Source organism: Poecilia formosa, unplaced genomic scaffold (genome assembly GCF_000485575.1).
Source record: "Poecilia formosa unplaced genomic scaffold, Poecilia_formosa-5.1.2 Scaffold174, whole genome shotgun sequence".
NCBI lineage: Eukaryota > Metazoa > Chordata > Actinopteri > Cyprinodontiformes > Poeciliidae > Poecilia > Poecilia formosa.
Window position 1 is genome coordinate 1,342,724 of NW_006800113.1, and position 16,474 is coordinate 1,359,197.

The following is a 16,474-nucleotide window of genomic DNA, read 5'->3' on the forward strand; positions in this document are numbered from 1 at the left end:
ATCAATCAATGCTCCAGTCATCATGAATCAAAATAAACCCTAAACAGCAGGTTGTTCTTCAGGTGATAGAAGGCTGACTATTTTTTAACTGTGGTTATGTGTCTTTGAAGGCTCAGGTTTGAGTCTGCCACTATGGCCAGATTTCAGGCCTGATCACTAATTACTAGCTGAACTAGCTGGAGCTGTGTGCTAACTCTTCACACTGTTTATAAAAATATTCAAAACCCTCTCATGTTCCTCCCACTTCAATATTACGCCTTGCTTTGTGTGGGTCTATAAGAAGGTTTGCGTGAACGGGTTTGCGATCGGCACCTCTTTGAAGCACAGAGCAGCAGACGGCCGTAGTGGAGGTGCAGGGCGAAGGCAGCTCAGGGTCCAGGGTTTGGGGGTGCTCGGTGGCTCCAGCGGTCCCCACACGGGGCCGCTGCTGGAAATGGTCCCATTTAAGGAGGGATGAGGCAGGGTGTGGTAAGGGCTCCCCCCGCGAGACTCGGAGTATCTGGAGGGAGCAGCGGGATGGGAGGGCAACTAGAGGCGACGAGGTGAAGAAGAGAAAGAGACGAACGAATGAGCAGCGAGGGTCAACATCCATCAACTCACTGGCTGACGGAAAAACATGGAGCCTTACTGTGTAACAAACATCCTGAAGCTTGCATACTTGAGGCGGTGTGGTGTGTGTGTGTTTGGTGAGGAGGTCCAACCAGTCTTGTAGATCACGTTGACTGCTACAAGCTATCTGCGTGCGCTCACACTGGCCTCCTGCTCAACAACAGGCACACAGTTGGAGATGATGTGTTATTTAATAATCAAGCTCATGAAGTGGGTTATCTTTTGGAACAATATGACCTCTGTTGAAATGATTTTATTTTGAAAATAGAGAGAAAAAGTGGGAGTGACCAGATATTTCAAAAGCATTCTTCAGGTTTTCTCCATCTTCAATTCTGGAGATGAGCATTCCTGATAGAGGCATTTTCCCCTACAAACAGAAACACAGAGGAGCTCCCCTTAGAGCTGGAAGTCAATTCCTTTAATGTTTGTAAGCCTAAATAACAATTCATATGAATATCTGTGCAATATAATGATGATAACATACCTGGTATATGAATCCACTCATTCGGAGGCTAGCTGAGAGCATGAGCAGAGTGTGAGGGAACAAGATGAGGAAGCGTTCATTTGACTCCTGGAAGAAACACAAACGTGGTTCACCAAATCCTGCTGGATTCGACTCGCAGGCGAGAGATCACAACAATTCGGACTTCGACAGGTAAAAAGCGAAACTCAACACCTCCGTCACAGAGTTTTGTACCTGGCAATTCTGCGTGTGAACCTTGACTTGGGACATGTGGAGAACTGGGCCGAGAGTTTTAATGTCTTCTCCTTCCCAGTTTCTGATTGGCTCAGTCAGAATCTGCAGCTCCAGGTTCTTCCTCTTTCTCACCTCCTCACACTCTGCCTACGTTAAAACACACTCTGGTAAAAAAAAAAAAAAAAAAAAAAACTCTGCAAAATGTGACGTAAAATTGATTCACAACTGGAAAAGAAGCATTCTCACTGCAAGGCCTTTGAAGGCTGCCATGGCTGCGCTGAGGTCAGCTCGGTCAGGGTGTTGCTCCTAAAAGACGACCAGAATATCAAAAACAAGAATGTGCGTCGCCTGAAGTTTTGGGTCTACAAACGGACTCTTACTTCCATATGTCTGTCCAGTTCCTTCAGCAGTGCTGGGTATCTTTCCATTCTGGTGAAGGGTTTGCTCAGACTGACTGTTAGCGTCAGGTTGCCGGGACTGGACGCTCCTTTTGACTCCATATATTCCCTAAGATCATCGCTGTGAGACACACATTCATAAACCTGTTAGTTTAAAGTGTTTGTAGTTTCAAAACGTGTTCAGGGTTTGAGTCCATACCTGTGCTGTGTGAGCACACTGACTGCAGACGGGTGATTGGAGCAGTAAGCCACATATATGGCCTTCATCTCAGGCATCAGGTTCAGAAAGAAACCCCCGATTCTCTGTTGGTTCTCTGGAAGTCTACACAAATTACACTGCAATATCAGACTGAATGGAAAAATGTTTATTTCTGCAATTATACAGAAAAAAAATACTAAATTCAGCTGACCACTAGATGGCTCTGCTGCTACATCTACTTAAAGTTTATTTAAAAGTACTTTAAAACATACAAAAAAAAGTGCTACGTGTTCTTCTTAGCAGTTTTGAATCCGACAAAAAAAAAAAAAAAAAAAAAAAAAAAAAATTTAAGGAATTTTGCAGACAAAGACAAAAACAAACTGACTTGGTCTGGTCGTCCAAAGACTGGACAAGCATCTGCTGAAATGTAGAGATCTCTTCCAGATTCCCCTGAATATGACCGACGTCAACACTGCCGAGTCTGTAAAGCAGAAGAAAATAATTTTGAGACATACGTGCTGCAACGTAAAATTTTATTTATACAGTGGGGTGAAGAACGTCTACCTGTCTGTGGGGTGAAGTGGACGTAGGTACGTCCCCAGGAGACTCTGTAGCTCCCTTGAATATTCACTCTCTGCCTCCAGGATGTTCTGAAGGACCTGTGAGAGAGACGGAATTAGTAAAAATAAATCCTGTTTTTTACACTTGTCCATGTTTTCCATGAATCTCTTAAGGAAATGAACAGAAATTTATAAAGAGAGAGAAACATCAAGACAGCTGTGATTAATTGTTGGGTTGAAACGATTAATCGGATTAACTGATTAATCAATTATTGAAATAATACTTACTAATTTAGTCAGTGATTAAGTGCAGTATACACTCAAAAAAATCCAAGAAAAAAATTCAGAGCAATTATGTGAAGACTGTACAAAACATACATTTTGCAATTAAGATTTAAAAAAAAACATCTGTCTGTAGATATATTTTATTTGGGGAATAAAATTTTTATTTTCTAATTTTAAAAAGGAATTGAATATTTTTTTATTCTCATTTTAATGTATTTCTAATTTTGCAAAAAGAAAAAAAAGGATTAAGTTGTTAAATAATCTGTAGAAAGTGCCATATTTTATCTAAATAATCAACATGAAAAATTGATGGTTTAATCAATTACTAAAATGACTGTCAGTTACAGTCCTAAATTATTGGGAAGAAAACGCTGTAAACCTTGTTAAAGATAAGCAAACTGGGCAGTTAAAGCGTCCTGGGGGAGCAACAGCACACCCTCCATCCAGTAGTGCAGTTTACAGTGTCTTAAAAACCGGATTTTCATTTTACCCCACAGGTTCATTTACAGACCTTGCAACAATTACAGAAGTCTAGCAGGCTTGATGTTTCCAACAATTGCACATTTTTAGCTCAAACAAGAAGTGAGTGAGGTGTGAAGCCATCTAAAACAGTAACATATGCTATACTGCTATCACAATCTTATTTCTGACTCATGCTGGTGTTGTGAAAATCTCCTGTTATGAGTCTAAACCTGACAAAATGAAGCAGATTTTATGGAACATCAAGTCTTTGAGGATCTGTGCGTCACTTTTCATGCTCTGAGAGACACATGGCATTTGTGGTGGGAAAATATATATGTGACGGTTTAAAATACATAACTCATCTGTCAATACTGTGTTAAGGTATACACTAGCTTATTTTTAACATGTTTCATGAAAATATGTATTAGTATGGCAAGTGAATGAAATAGGTCAATATAGTTGGTAATCATAAAAATGCCCAAAGCTTACATCTTCATCTGAGCTAGTTTTTTTTTTTTAAATAAATAAAAACAGGATCCTATTTTTTCTTTTGCATTAGGGTCCAGGAACAGCTTTCACTTCAGGCACAACCTGTATGCGAGTGTATAAAGAACACTGAGGCTCCTCGACCAGAGATGAGACCGTCTGCAGAGACTGTGACATCTTGCTACATTATTAAAAACACTCAAACACACTCGCACCAGAAAGAGCCCACCCTGAGGCAAGGCTGCCCCAGAAACCACTGAGATGGAAGAAATAACCTACATTACATTGGCCGCACTCTGTCAACACAGACCTGACGCATGCATGGGTGCCATGTGGGCTCCACAAAATCATGCCATGCTTATATACACACACGGACATGGTTATGAGATGGTCAATTAGATGTGTGAATCAAAAATGATTGATTGCGACAGCCCATGAAGGTGGACACACACAATGTGAAAATCATCCTCTAAGCTTGAGTCACCACAGAAAAAAACAAACAAACAAAATAAATTTTATTTTTACATTTTTTGCAAACCATCATTTTAGCCAAACGTCTAACTTCTGGTAGAAGACTTTCAGCTGGCATGTTAAGTAAACATTAGTGAGCACAATAGGAGGTCGGATTTCTTGACATACTGATACTTATGGAGAACCAAAACCGACATAATTAAAAATAAAAGAATACATTTATTTATTCCTTTATTTATTCTTTTATTTATATATTTATTCTTTTATTTCTTATTATGCATAAATATATATTTAGTTTTTCCTTTTCCTTACATGAGTTTCCGTCAAGTAATGTATATATTTTCTTTTTCATTTCCCCTAAACATGCGTTTTGTCAAGAAAAATAGACATTTTGCTTTGTCCTTTTTTGCTTCTCCCTTTTCTGCTTGCTGTATTTCTGCTTGATCTTTATCCATTTGCTCTATTTCTGCTGCATCAATATGTTAATGAGGAGAGCTGTCCAGCTCCTCTACTATTGGCCAATAGAGCTTTGAATCTTATTGAATACGACTTGACATTTTAAAAGAGGGTAGTCTGTTTCATGTAAAAGCATGAATTACCACTTTTTTGGATCAGTTGGTCATTAGGCAAAGCATTTATTAACATTTATTGACAGGAGTGTTCAGTTCGGAAATTTGTTGACAGCCCTAAGTGAACCTCCGAGCGCTGAGGAGGGAGCTGGAGAACAGCTGGCTGAAATTAGCGTTCATAAATCGGATCAACCTAGAGCTAAACGCTGCTTTCTTGGCGGACAACTCACAACTAACGTCACTGCAGTTGGTAGCACGTTAAAACCATCGGGATAAAGTTTGTTTTAGTCTGTGGCCTGTAAAAAAATGCACCGAGCGAGCTGAACGGCCAACAACGTCTCGCGTAGTGACGCTGGTTCCAAAGCTCCATTGGCCAATAGTAGAGGAGCTGGACAGCTCTCCTCATTAACATATTGATGCAGCAGAAATACAACAAGCAGAAATACAGCAAGCAGGAAAGAGAGAAGCAAAAAAAGACATACCAAAATATCTATTTTTCTTGACAAAACGCATGTTTAGGGGAAATGAAAAAGAAAATATATACATTACTTGAGGGAAACTCAAGGAAAAACTAAATATATATTTATTCTTTTATTTATACATTTATTCTTTTATTTATATATTTATTCTTTTATGTTTTATTATGTCGGTTTTGGTCCTCCATAGATACTCACCATGTTGTAATAGGTCTTTGAGATGATGCTGGTGTCCAAACTTTTTGGGGGACTTTTCAGAGTCCCACACTTTGGCTTGTCTGCTGTTTTGTCTAAAAACAGAACAAAGTCTTACTGCTCCAATCAGAGGACAACACATGTTACAAGCACAATATTAAAGTGCATCTCTGTTTGTTAGACCGTCATTGAAAAGGAATTAATGTTCAATTCCTACTATATAGATTCCTTACACCATCACTCCTTTCTATAAAGTGTGATTTATTTAAAATGTGTGTTTTTCTATCGTAATCATTGGAGCTTATAGCTAATGAAACCCCAAAAGTTATCTTTCAGCTTTTGGTTTGATCATTATAGTTCTGCATGACTCCTAACAGGCATGTTGTTATAATCATTCCAGTTAAATACACATTGCAATGTAAAGCCAGGATAAATCTCTGTCTTTTCTGGGTAATGAGCATCTTATTGTACTTAAAAAGATCAAAATGAATGAAACCATTTCAACGGGGCACATGCATCCTCTGCTACATCTCAGCCTGCTGCTGTCTGAGTTGTTGTTTTCCGTCAGGAATTTCCTTTTTAAGTAGCAGCTCAGGAACTTCCTTTCTTTGTGTCCATGTGAAGCTTCCTGAATTTGGAAGCAGCTCAGCAAACCAAGACTATAGACGAGCCACGAGGATCTGATCAACCTGACTGTAGAAGCAGCAGCACAGACTCAACTATAAGTGCAGTTCTNAGAAAAAAACAAACAAACAAAATAAATTTTATTTTTACATTTTTTGCAAACCATCATTTTAGCCAAACGTCTAACTTCTGGTCGAAGACTTTCAGCTGGCATGTTAAGTAAACATTAGTGAGCGCAATAGGAGGTCGGATTTCTTGACATACTGATGCTTATGGAGAACCAAAACCGACATAATTAAAAATAAAAGAATACATTTATTCCTTTATTTATTCTTTTATTTATATATTTATTCTTTTATTTCTTATTATGCATAAATATATATTTAGTTTTTCCTTTTCCTTACATGAGTTTCCGTCAAGTAATGTATATATTTTCTTTTTCATTTCCCCTAAACATGCGTTTTGTCAAGAAAAATAGACATTTTGCTTTGTCCTTTTTTGCTTCTCCCTTTTCTGCTTGCTGTATTTCTGCTTGATCTTTATCCATTTGCTCTATTTCTGCTGCATCAATATGTTAATGAGGAGAGCTGTCCAGCTCCTCTACTATTGGCCAATAGAGCTTTGAATCTTATTGAATACGACTTGACATTTTAAAAGAGGGTAGTCTGTTTCATGTAAAAGCATGAATTACCACTTTTTTGGATCAGTTGGTCATTAGGCAAAGCATTTATTAACATTTATTGACAGGAGTGTTCAGTTCGGAAATTTGTTGACAGCCCTAAGTGAACCTCCGAGCGCTGAGGAGGGAGCTGGAGAACAGCTGGCTGAAATTAGCGTTCATAAATCGGATCAACCTAGAGCTAAACGCTGCTTTCTTGGCGGACAACTCACAACTAACGTCACTGCAGTTGGTAGCACGTTAAAACCATCGGGATAAAGTTTGTTTTAGTCTGTGGCCTGTAAAAAAATGCACCGAGCGAGCTGAACGGCCAACAACGTCTCGCGTAGTGACGCTGGTTCCAAAGCTCCATTGGCCAATAGTAGAGGAGCTGGACAGCTCTCCTCATTAACATATTGATGCAGCAGAAATACAGCAAGCAGAAAAGAGAGAAGCAAAAAAAAAGACAAAGCAAAATGTCTATTTTTCTTGACAAAGCGCATGTTTAGGGGAAATGAAAAAGAAAATGTATACACTACTCGACGGAAACTCGTGTAAGGAAAAGGAAAAACTAAATATATATTTATGCTTTTATTTCTTATCAAAATATATATTTATTTTATTTATACATTTATTCTTTTATTTATACATTTCTTCTTTTATTTTTTATTATGTCGGTTTTGGTCCTCCATAGCTACTCACCATGTTGTAATAGGTCTTTGAGATGATGGTGGTGTCCAAACTTTTTGGGGGACTTTTCAGAGTGCCACACTTTGGCTTGTCTGCTGTTTTGTCTAAAAACAGAACAAAGTCTTACTGCTCCAATCAGAGGATAACACACGTTACAAGCACAATATTAAAGTGCATCTCTCTTTGTTAGACCGTCATTGAAAAGGAATTAATGTTCAATTCCTACTATATACATAGATTCCTTACACCATCACACCTTTCTATAAAACATGATTTATTTAAAATGTGTGTTTTTCTATCGTAATCATTGGAGCTTATAGCTAATGAAACCCCAAAAGTTATCTTTCAGCTTTTGGTTTGATCATTATAGTTCTGCATGACTCCCAACAGGCATGTTGTTATAATCATTCCAGTTAAATACACATTGCAATGTAAAGCCAGGATAAATCTCTGTCTTTTCTGGGTAATGAGTTTCTTATTGTACTTAAAAAGATCAAAATGAATGAAACCATTTCAACGGGGCATATGTATCCTCTGCTACATCTCAGCCTGCTGCTGTCTGAGTTGATGTTTTCCATCAGGAATTTCCTTTTTAAGTAGCAGCTCAGGAACTTCCTTTCTTTGTGTCCATGTGACTCTTCCTGAATTTGGAAGCAGCTCAGCAAACCAAGACTATAGACGAGCCACGAGGATCTGATCAACCTGACTGTAGAAGCAGCAGCACAGACTCAACTATAAGTGCAGTTCTGACAGTGTCTGATGCCAATCGTTATAAAGAAGTGAAAATCCAAACAGCACGTTGATATTTCAGCATCTTCAACTAAACGCTTTCCGTATTCGTCAGCACCCACCGCCTCCTTTCAGCTCCCGCACGTAGTTACTGGGGAACCAGCCAGTCTTGTCGTTCAGCGAGCCTTCCCACCAGCCCCCCTCCACCTGCTTGGTCACACAGATGACGTCACCCTTGGAGAAGGAGAGCTCGTCCTCGTTGGTCGGCTGGAAGGCGAAACGCGCTTTGACCAGCAGCTGGCCGCACACGCCGCCGTCCGACATGTCCTACGGTGGAGCGGAGAGGCCGTTTTAATGGGAAAACGTCTGGCTGGAGTCGCGACGCCGGCGTTGGCAGCGTGACTCACCAGGCTGCGGTACTGAGGCTGCTGCAGCTTAGAGGAGCGACTTTGAGTGTTCAGAGAGTCGAACGATTTGATCCGTAGATTGGAGGGGTGCGGCACGCATATGCCGTCTCCTGGGACGGACAACTCTGCAGGCACACAGCAGGAAGCAAAACCATAACACTCGAAAAGAGATGAACACCTAAGATGGCCCCAAACACCCGACTCTTACCTTCAGTGGCTTTGTTAAGAGCAACTAAGGAGTTTAGTACTTTGGAGAAGTTCAGTCCCTGCAGGAGGTCGCTCACTTCAAAAGGCTTGGAAACAAATAAAAAGTTTTAGCATTATTTTATTTTATATATATATATATTTGTTTTAGCCTAGTCAAAGTTTGTTTTTGAACAACCTAGATAGTGGGCCAAAATTTCTCCACAAAGAATGAGACATACAAAACAAAGGAGTTCTCTCTGACGGAAAAAAAAAAAAAAAAAAGCTTTTCACACCTTTTGAGAAACTCTTCTTTAAGGTAAATGCAATAAATGAATCTGGTTTGCATTCGAAGAAGTACGTCACCCTAAAAATGAAGCAAAACTGAGCCAAATGCTGCATTAATTCTCTGATCCAACTTTGGTCTGAAGGTGGATTAAGTCTGAGCTTCCCTCTTGTAATCGCTCGATCACACATGTTACTGGCAACACACGCAGCCAGAATCAAAACACCTCCGAAGCTCCTAATCCTGTGTAAACCACACACAGCAACATGTTTATATTAGCAAATTGTGAAGATGGAGCCATATGTGATGAGGATTTTAACTTTTAATACATTGTTTCAGATCATTTGCAAGCCAAGGTTTGAGCTTTTTATAGCTTGTTTGTTTTCGGTGTAGTGTCCTTTTTAAAGGTTATATTGGCAAATTAAACCGCAAAATCTTAACAGCATAACGAGCCAAACACTTCCAGATACATTCTTTTGCATTTGGCTTGGGTTGCTAATCTCACCAAAACACTTTGGGGCGACTTTGTGCCAACTGACTACAGCGAACGCACAACGACCCAAAACTTCACCGACTGGTAATCGAGGGTAAAATTAGGTAAAAGAAAGAATAAAATTATACAGCGAGGCCTCTGCCTGAATAAAAGTTTTATTTATGCTGCAATTAATCCGTCAACTGTTGTTTCTACACGCCATAGTCTTAACATTCGATTTTAGAGAATAATAGCTTCTATCAGCTTCTGTTAAATTAATTTAATCTTTATAAAATAAATGGAAACAAGTAATATCCATTTGTTTATTTTAAAAAAATCACAAGACAAAATTTAAGGTCTACTTAATGAAACTATTAACCAAAGCCGACATCCACTAAGCTGAAGTTAAAAGCAACTCTAAGGAAAAGCAGGACTGGAATGAGATGCAGTCAAAGTTAAAGCTTTAACCAAATGATTCCTGTATATTTTATGAGTTTACCAAATGAATTTCACTAAAAGGAGGAGCAATTTTCTCCTCTTTAAATCAGTTTTAGTAGAAAAACATAACTTTCAAAAACCTTATAATCAGAAAAATGAACTTTAAGGTAAGATTAAATACAGCTAATATTTTTACTTTGTCGCCAAAAGTTTGTGATAGCTTAAGCTGCTTACTTGACTACAGTTTAAATGGTTTACAGCTACAATGAGATAGCTTTTCTACAGCTACAGTCAAACGTCCAGCAGCGTTTTTTTTTTTGTTGTTTTTTTTTTGTTTTTTTTTATCTGACCGCTTCCTGTGCTGCTTCCGTTAATCAAAGTCCGAGTTGCCCTCCTCTGTGTAATCCTCTTCTGTGGGACACTCGGTCTGGCCTGCCCTCCGCCTGCTTCACGACTGTCTGGGGGAATTACTCCCGACTGCTCGTAATGGAGACCTTGGCTTCCAGTGACATGGCTGCCATTCCTCTAATCAAGCTGATTGGAAAATCCACTGGATGCCTGGCAGACTACATTACATCAGCCCACTCTTCCCCTCCCCCACATTTTATCCATTTTATGCTCTCACCATCCCTCCTCAAGGATTCAAGATTTTTTTTTTTTTAAATAAAAAAGCCCATCTATCTTACAAATCCACAGTAGAACCTTGTTAGGAGTCTACATGCTGCACTATCTCTTCCATTATGATCCCACTCTTCTTTTTCCCACGGCTAAAATCAATACTGTGTGAGAGGATGTTTGTCGTTTTGAACATTATTCTCTGGCTCTCTCTGCATACTCACTGAGAAGGAGGTCATAACCTGCCATGACCCATTTAGAAATGCAAACAGAGAGGCAAACGCCCTGCGTTGTCCTTTTGAACTGTGACAGAAAGACAAATACCAGATTGTCCCTGAATTTACTTTATATCCCACCGACAGAAGATTAAAAAACATTAAAATGCACTGTGATCCTATTCAAGACGCGTTCATTTAGGAATCAGTTCCACAGACTTAACATTCCTGTCAAGTAAAAAAAAATAAAAAATGGAAAAAAAAATGGAAAAAAAAATCAACATCCTATCAAAGTGAATCTGTGCCTCCTGTTTCCATAACTACCAATGAACCACAGGCAGCAAATACATATTTTGGGAGCAGCCAATGTGAGGACAAAAATAATCTCTCTCGCTTGTTTTGAATCTGCAACCAAAGTATTTGCTACCCTACAGATTTTTTTTTTCAATGTTTTCATTTTCAATATGAAAACATTCCCCCGCTCGCCCCCCCTCCACAATTAAGCATTGGGAATAAGTTGTGGTGCAGGACCACTGCTTTGCAGAAGTCAATAATGCTGGAGGGCAACAGAAATTAATCATGCCACAGCAGTTAAACCAGACTTATCTCCTGACTTTGACTAGACCACTCCAGGCCACCCTCATTTTGCTTTTATGAGTCTTTCTTGCTGGTTTGCATTAAATCACAATCCTGACACATTACTCAAATGTACTTCAGCTTAAAACTGACAGCCAGACATTTTCCTTGACATAATTCATTGTTGCAATAAATACAGCCCATAGATCATTTCTAAAAGTCTCAAAGCAGTCATGCCTTAATATGGATGATAAAACTGATTTTACAAAGTCAATCAGTGATTTATTAAGAGGTGGTAATAATATTCTCACATTGGGGTCAGAGTAATATAAAACCTTTAGAAACAACTGCAAGCTAAAGAAAAGCAATAAAATACAGTCTAATGAAAGAGCAGCATTGAGACTAACAAGCCATCTTAAAATCATGACCATAGAATCTTGGTAGTTAATATTTGTAGACTCAAAGTGACAAAACAAAGGAACTTTTTATGATAAATTTCCATATAAAAGCCCGTTACTCTTGCTGTCACGCAGCTTTAAGACATGACTTATAAATTGTCAAAATAACATTTTAAAGGCGGTTCTACACAAGAAAAACAAAGCTACACGTGTTTCTTTTTGTCGTTGCTGTTGTTTTTTGTTGTTGTTGTTGTTGTTTTAATAACCTCGCAGTGTAACTAAATAAATACACAACTGATGGAGTGACTCACCTCTACACTGAAAGCCCCGCAGCCCTTAATAAACTCCGCAATGTTCCTCTGACACTCGCTGTCGCTCCTCGGTTCCTGGATAAACTATGAATTAAAGGAAAACCGGGTCAGTTTCAAATACTCTTCTGAAGCGATAATTAACCCCTATGGCAGATTTTAAAGAGTTTCCTTGACTGACACACGTCTTTTTTTAACCCACAGACGCTCAGACTGAGCACTTGCTGCTTTCCAGGATCAAGCAACCTGATCAGCACAACTTCCGGTTTTACCTTTCAAAGTAAAGCAAACCATTGCCAAACAAGCTTAAAATGCGACTTATTATTATTATTATTATTATTATTATTATTGCTTTATAGTGATAACTAAGCACTCAATATTATTTCATCGAGTGCTTATGCATTTGTAATCTATAATAGCCCCAGAAAGAATGTAAAGCTTTCAAGAATTAAACAGTTGCTTCCATTGACGTCTGGTGACATGATTGTTCTTTATTTTATTTTTGAAGAGCGCGTTCTCTCTCCCCGTGGTTTAGTTTTGTTGTTATTTACTGTGTTGTTTCACCAAAAGCCATTTAAAAATCAAATTTTCTGTCAAACTTTAATTGCAATTGCGCGAAGCTAAAGGAGGATGTGACGTTAACAGACTCATAGTCCATTGTCCGTGAGTCTTGGGGGCGTGGTTGGATATAAGCGTGAGTGTGTCGTCGTGCTCTGGTGCAAATGGGAATAACCTCGCACACCTGTGAGATTATATGGTTAAAAAATAAGGATTTGATTAACTACTGATTGTTGTAAAGGAAAACGTGAACTTCGCCAAAATAAGAAATGGCAGGTCAAACTTAAAAACCAAAAGTTATCAGCCCCAATAAAGAGCAGAGTATCTTTATTTCTAAACAATTCAAGAGAGTTTATATAGTTTTTTTATACGAGTTTGAATTCCCTTTGTGGCCAAGCTTGCAGAAGACCGGTTGTTGTGAACAATCGCATGACTTTAATGCCTTTCTTTGAATTGAGCAAACAAAAATGTTTGGGAAATTGGGACACAGATTTTGATGCATATAGAGACAATCTTGTGATTCTTTTATTTATTTATTTTTTTTGTTGGAGTCAGACCTACATCTATCAAACAAACGGCTCATGCAGTTGAAATATCTGCACCTCAAAGCTATTGAAACCCAGAAAAAGACTGATCTGTGGCTCTCTAGTTACATGTGTTTGGGTTTTTTCTTTTCTTAGATTGCATATCAGAATCTTGTTGTGTTTGGATGATCAAACTGAGGCATTTTGCACATTGCAGTACATTTCAACTGCTCTTCTTTACCCAATGTTTTATTTAAACTCCATTGTGAACATTTTTTAAGTTTAGCTGTTTACCCAAATTGCCAGCCATATTAAACATGTTCTTATTGTTGCTTTGTTTTTAAAATGTCAAAAGTATTTTGCAATTACACTTTTCCATATTTACATACGCAGTACATTTCAAAACAACACATTTTAATTGCCAAGTGTAACAATAGCCATCAAAAATAATTGTGATCTAGATTTTTTTTTTTTTTTTTACAAAAGTAGGACATAGGCATTAATTAAGATCTGAGCGCAAAATACCGAAAACATACTGTAGCCTATTTGGGACCTCCAGTTATTATTTTTTTTAACAACTTGATCATTTTTACTAAATGTACCGTAAAAAGCCTTTCAGATTAGTGGAAAAATCAGTCTTCCGTGTGGTTTTCCATTTTTAGACTGCTTACTTTGTCCACCGTCCCGGGTCTGAGTCGCTCCAGCAGCCTGCACAGAACCACTCCATCCTGCAGGGACGCCTGGAGGAAAGCCTCTGGATCCGACACGCTCTTCTTGGGAGACTCCAGGACCCCAAGCGTGATAAGCCACGTTACCGTCTGCTCTGCCGAATTCATGATTTGGCGTCTCGGATCGTCCTACAGCAGCAGCTCAGTCAGTCCAGGCTGGGTGAAAACCCCGCAGCCTGGAAACAGAAGGAACGGAGCTGGAAGTGAGAAACAAGATCGCTCCTTCCTCCTCCTCCTCCCTCTTCCTCTCCTCTCTTCCTGAGGATGTTGGTATCACCTTGCTTTGTGCACAGCTGTAGCGGCCAGCAGATTCACCAAGCTAGAAGGTGTAAGAAATGACTTCCTTTGTCAGTTTTCAAAGTAAAAGTGGAAATCTGTAAAGAGGTCGATCTCCTGCACCTCCTCTCTGTGCTACTTTTGCTGTCTGAAGACATGCACCACACCCAACCAACAACAACCAATCAGAGTCGGGAGGGAGGGTCTTAGCGATGTCAATCAATGTTGAAAACCCAGAAATTGGGTTTTTGCTAACAGCAAGCAACCATTATCAAAATCTGTACACCTGAAGATTTAAATCAGAGCTTTTAATTTGAAAGAAACTCAACTAATTTCTGTTCTGTCGCTCTGTAATTTTCACCATATGCAGCACAGACACAGAGATGTAATCACAAAAAATTTGATGGAAAATTATCCACATTTCTTGCACCACAAAATCTCTTATACAGCATTTATAATGTAAACACATATATTAATTAAATAATAAGACAAATTGGGATGAGCAGAAACTGCTAAAGAGCTCATTACTGTCAGGGGTTTAATTTGTTTTATTTATTTAAAACAAATTGTGTTATTAAAAAAAAACATAAACATAAACAGTGGCCTGACTGAATAAACTGGAAAAAGTTGTAGAACATGTAAACGGCTCTATCAAAACAGACTCTTACGCCCCCTGTTGAATACTTTGGTTTCTACAGTTTGATGAAAGTAGTTTTTCCAATTATACATCCCAATGTTCATATAGATTTTGGCATAAATTATGTAAACATCATTTAGGTTTCCTAGAAAAATCACGGTTTGAAGATGTTTTAAGTCCACTGAAAATGAAACCTGAATATTTCTGCAGCTATTTCTTTCAGAACTTTAATGTATTTAGCTCCATCCATATAACTTTGACCAAACAAAACTACCCTTGATGTTGCCACCACCAAGCATGACTACGGCAATGATGTGATCATGCTGACTGCATTTCTGCCAGATTTTTTGCAGAAAGGCCAGAGAGATCAATTCTCAAATAAAGAACATCCCTGAAAACTCTGCTTCTAGTTAAACAAAAAAAGACATTAAGATATGAAACATCAAAGAAGGGAATATGGATGTAACATTTTAAGGTTCAATTTGACAAGTTGGCGAATTTAACAGATTTAATGATGCATTAATTTTGTTACAGGTATAAGGTCAAAGGTTACAAAGCAATCAACAGGATGGCAGGAGGTGTGGAAACACCCAAACTGCTTCAAAGTGTGAAATCCTGTGTGAAAACAATGAAGAGCGGTTTTCCCTTTTTGCTTAACTATTACTTATTAAATGTTTATACCTCTTTAACTGTTACACATTTCCTCAGCTCAGACTTTAATGTATTTTATTTTGATTTCAAGCGACAGACCTCCACCAATTGTGAGGGAGAAGGCAACTAATACATGGCTGTTAAAAGTTTTACGAATTAAAGTCTGAATTTTTTATGGCTTACCTTTGGATTTCAGGGTGAAGGGAAATGAAGACAGCTGCGTGGTACACTGTCTAGATTTCACTTTTTATTTGTAAAGTGAAATTAGTGGTTGCAGCATGACCAAAATGTGGAAAAAGTCCAAAGGCTGCAACACGTAGAAGAAAACAGAAGTCTACTCGAAAAGAAAGCTTCTGATGTTAACATATAGTTCCTGTTCTTGATATAGTTTGAAACTGCAAAACGCAGAAACTTTAAGGAACATTTTTAATTTGTGTTATCTTCATCTCTGCCAAACAAGGTAAAAAGTAAATGAAAATAACAACTCTACGAGAAACTCAAAGAGAAAATAGTAAATGATTTAAAAAAACAATTATGGACCCTCTTCTGGATCAAATTTACATAAATTACATTAAATAAATGTCAAAAAAGGATCAAAGTGGTCTAAAGTGATAAATAAACATTATTCCACATAAAGTTGCCCATAGCAATACTGAAACATGAGAGAAATAATTCAAACACAAACCCTACTTTAACTGCTGTGGTCTCACGATTATTAAACCGCCTAAACAGAACTCTTTAAAAGGCAAACGATAATGTTTCATCACATGTTAGAAATATGTCGAACTCAAAGAAACGCCTCAAAAGAGAGGGCGGATTAAAAAAAAAGATAGAAAAGGCAGAGAATATTCCCAGAAATGTGTCTGGAGGAATATTGTAGCTTAAAGCTAAAAGAGCAGAGGCTGTGCCACCTGGTGGCAGAAAGAGGAAGCTATCAACAGCTGCCATCAGGTTTTTGAGGTGGTCGAAAACCCTTGATTGACTACAACAAATTTGCAGGGAGATACATGAGACTACTAACCTAAAAGCACAAGAATAGCCAATTGAGAATTGCTAAAAGCAATATAAATAAGCTAAGGAAGTTTGGGATTCTG

General features: G+C 38.3%; 1 protein-coding gene across 3 annotated transcripts in view; it reads right to left on the reverse strand.

Moving 5' to 3' along the window:
* The window catches only part of arhgef7b (Rho guanine nucleotide exchange factor (GEF) 7b), a 17,493-nt gene extending 3,334 nt beyond the window's left edge, over positions 1–14,159 (reverse strand). The window contains exons 1-16 of one of the 3 annotated variants that reach the window (XM_007565354.2): positions 13,760–14,159; positions 12,010–12,093; positions 8,724–8,808; positions 8,516–8,640; positions 8,231–8,435; positions 7,392–7,483; positions 2,468–2,562; positions 2,289–2,384; positions 1,904–2,026; positions 1,687–1,825; positions 1,553–1,612; positions 1,307–1,453; positions 1,094–1,180; positions 898–976; positions 629–759; positions 313–528 (exon numbers count right to left, since the gene is read on the reverse strand). In XM_007565354.2, the coding sequence (XP_007565416.1) occupies positions 313–528; positions 629–759; positions 898–976; positions 1,094–1,180; positions 1,307–1,453; positions 1,553–1,612; positions 1,687–1,825; positions 1,904–2,026; positions 2,289–2,384; positions 2,468–2,562; positions 7,392–7,483; positions 8,231–8,435; positions 8,516–8,640; positions 8,724–8,808; positions 12,010–12,093; positions 13,760–13,924 (1,929 nt within the window). In that variant the 5' untranslated portion in view covers positions 13,925–14,159. Of the gene's footprint in view, positions 1–312; positions 529–628; positions 760–897; positions 977–1,093; positions 1,181–1,306; positions 1,454–1,552; positions 1,613–1,686; positions 1,826–1,903; positions 2,027–2,288; positions 2,385–2,467; positions 2,563–5,410; positions 5,503–7,391; positions 7,484–8,230; positions 8,436–8,515; positions 8,641–8,723; positions 8,809–12,009; positions 12,094–13,759 lie in introns of all 3 variants that reach the window. The other 2 variants (XM_007565353.2, XM_007565355.2) reach the window with 2 other exon arrangements.
* Between the last annotated feature and the right edge of the window lie 2,315 nt (positions 14,160–16,474).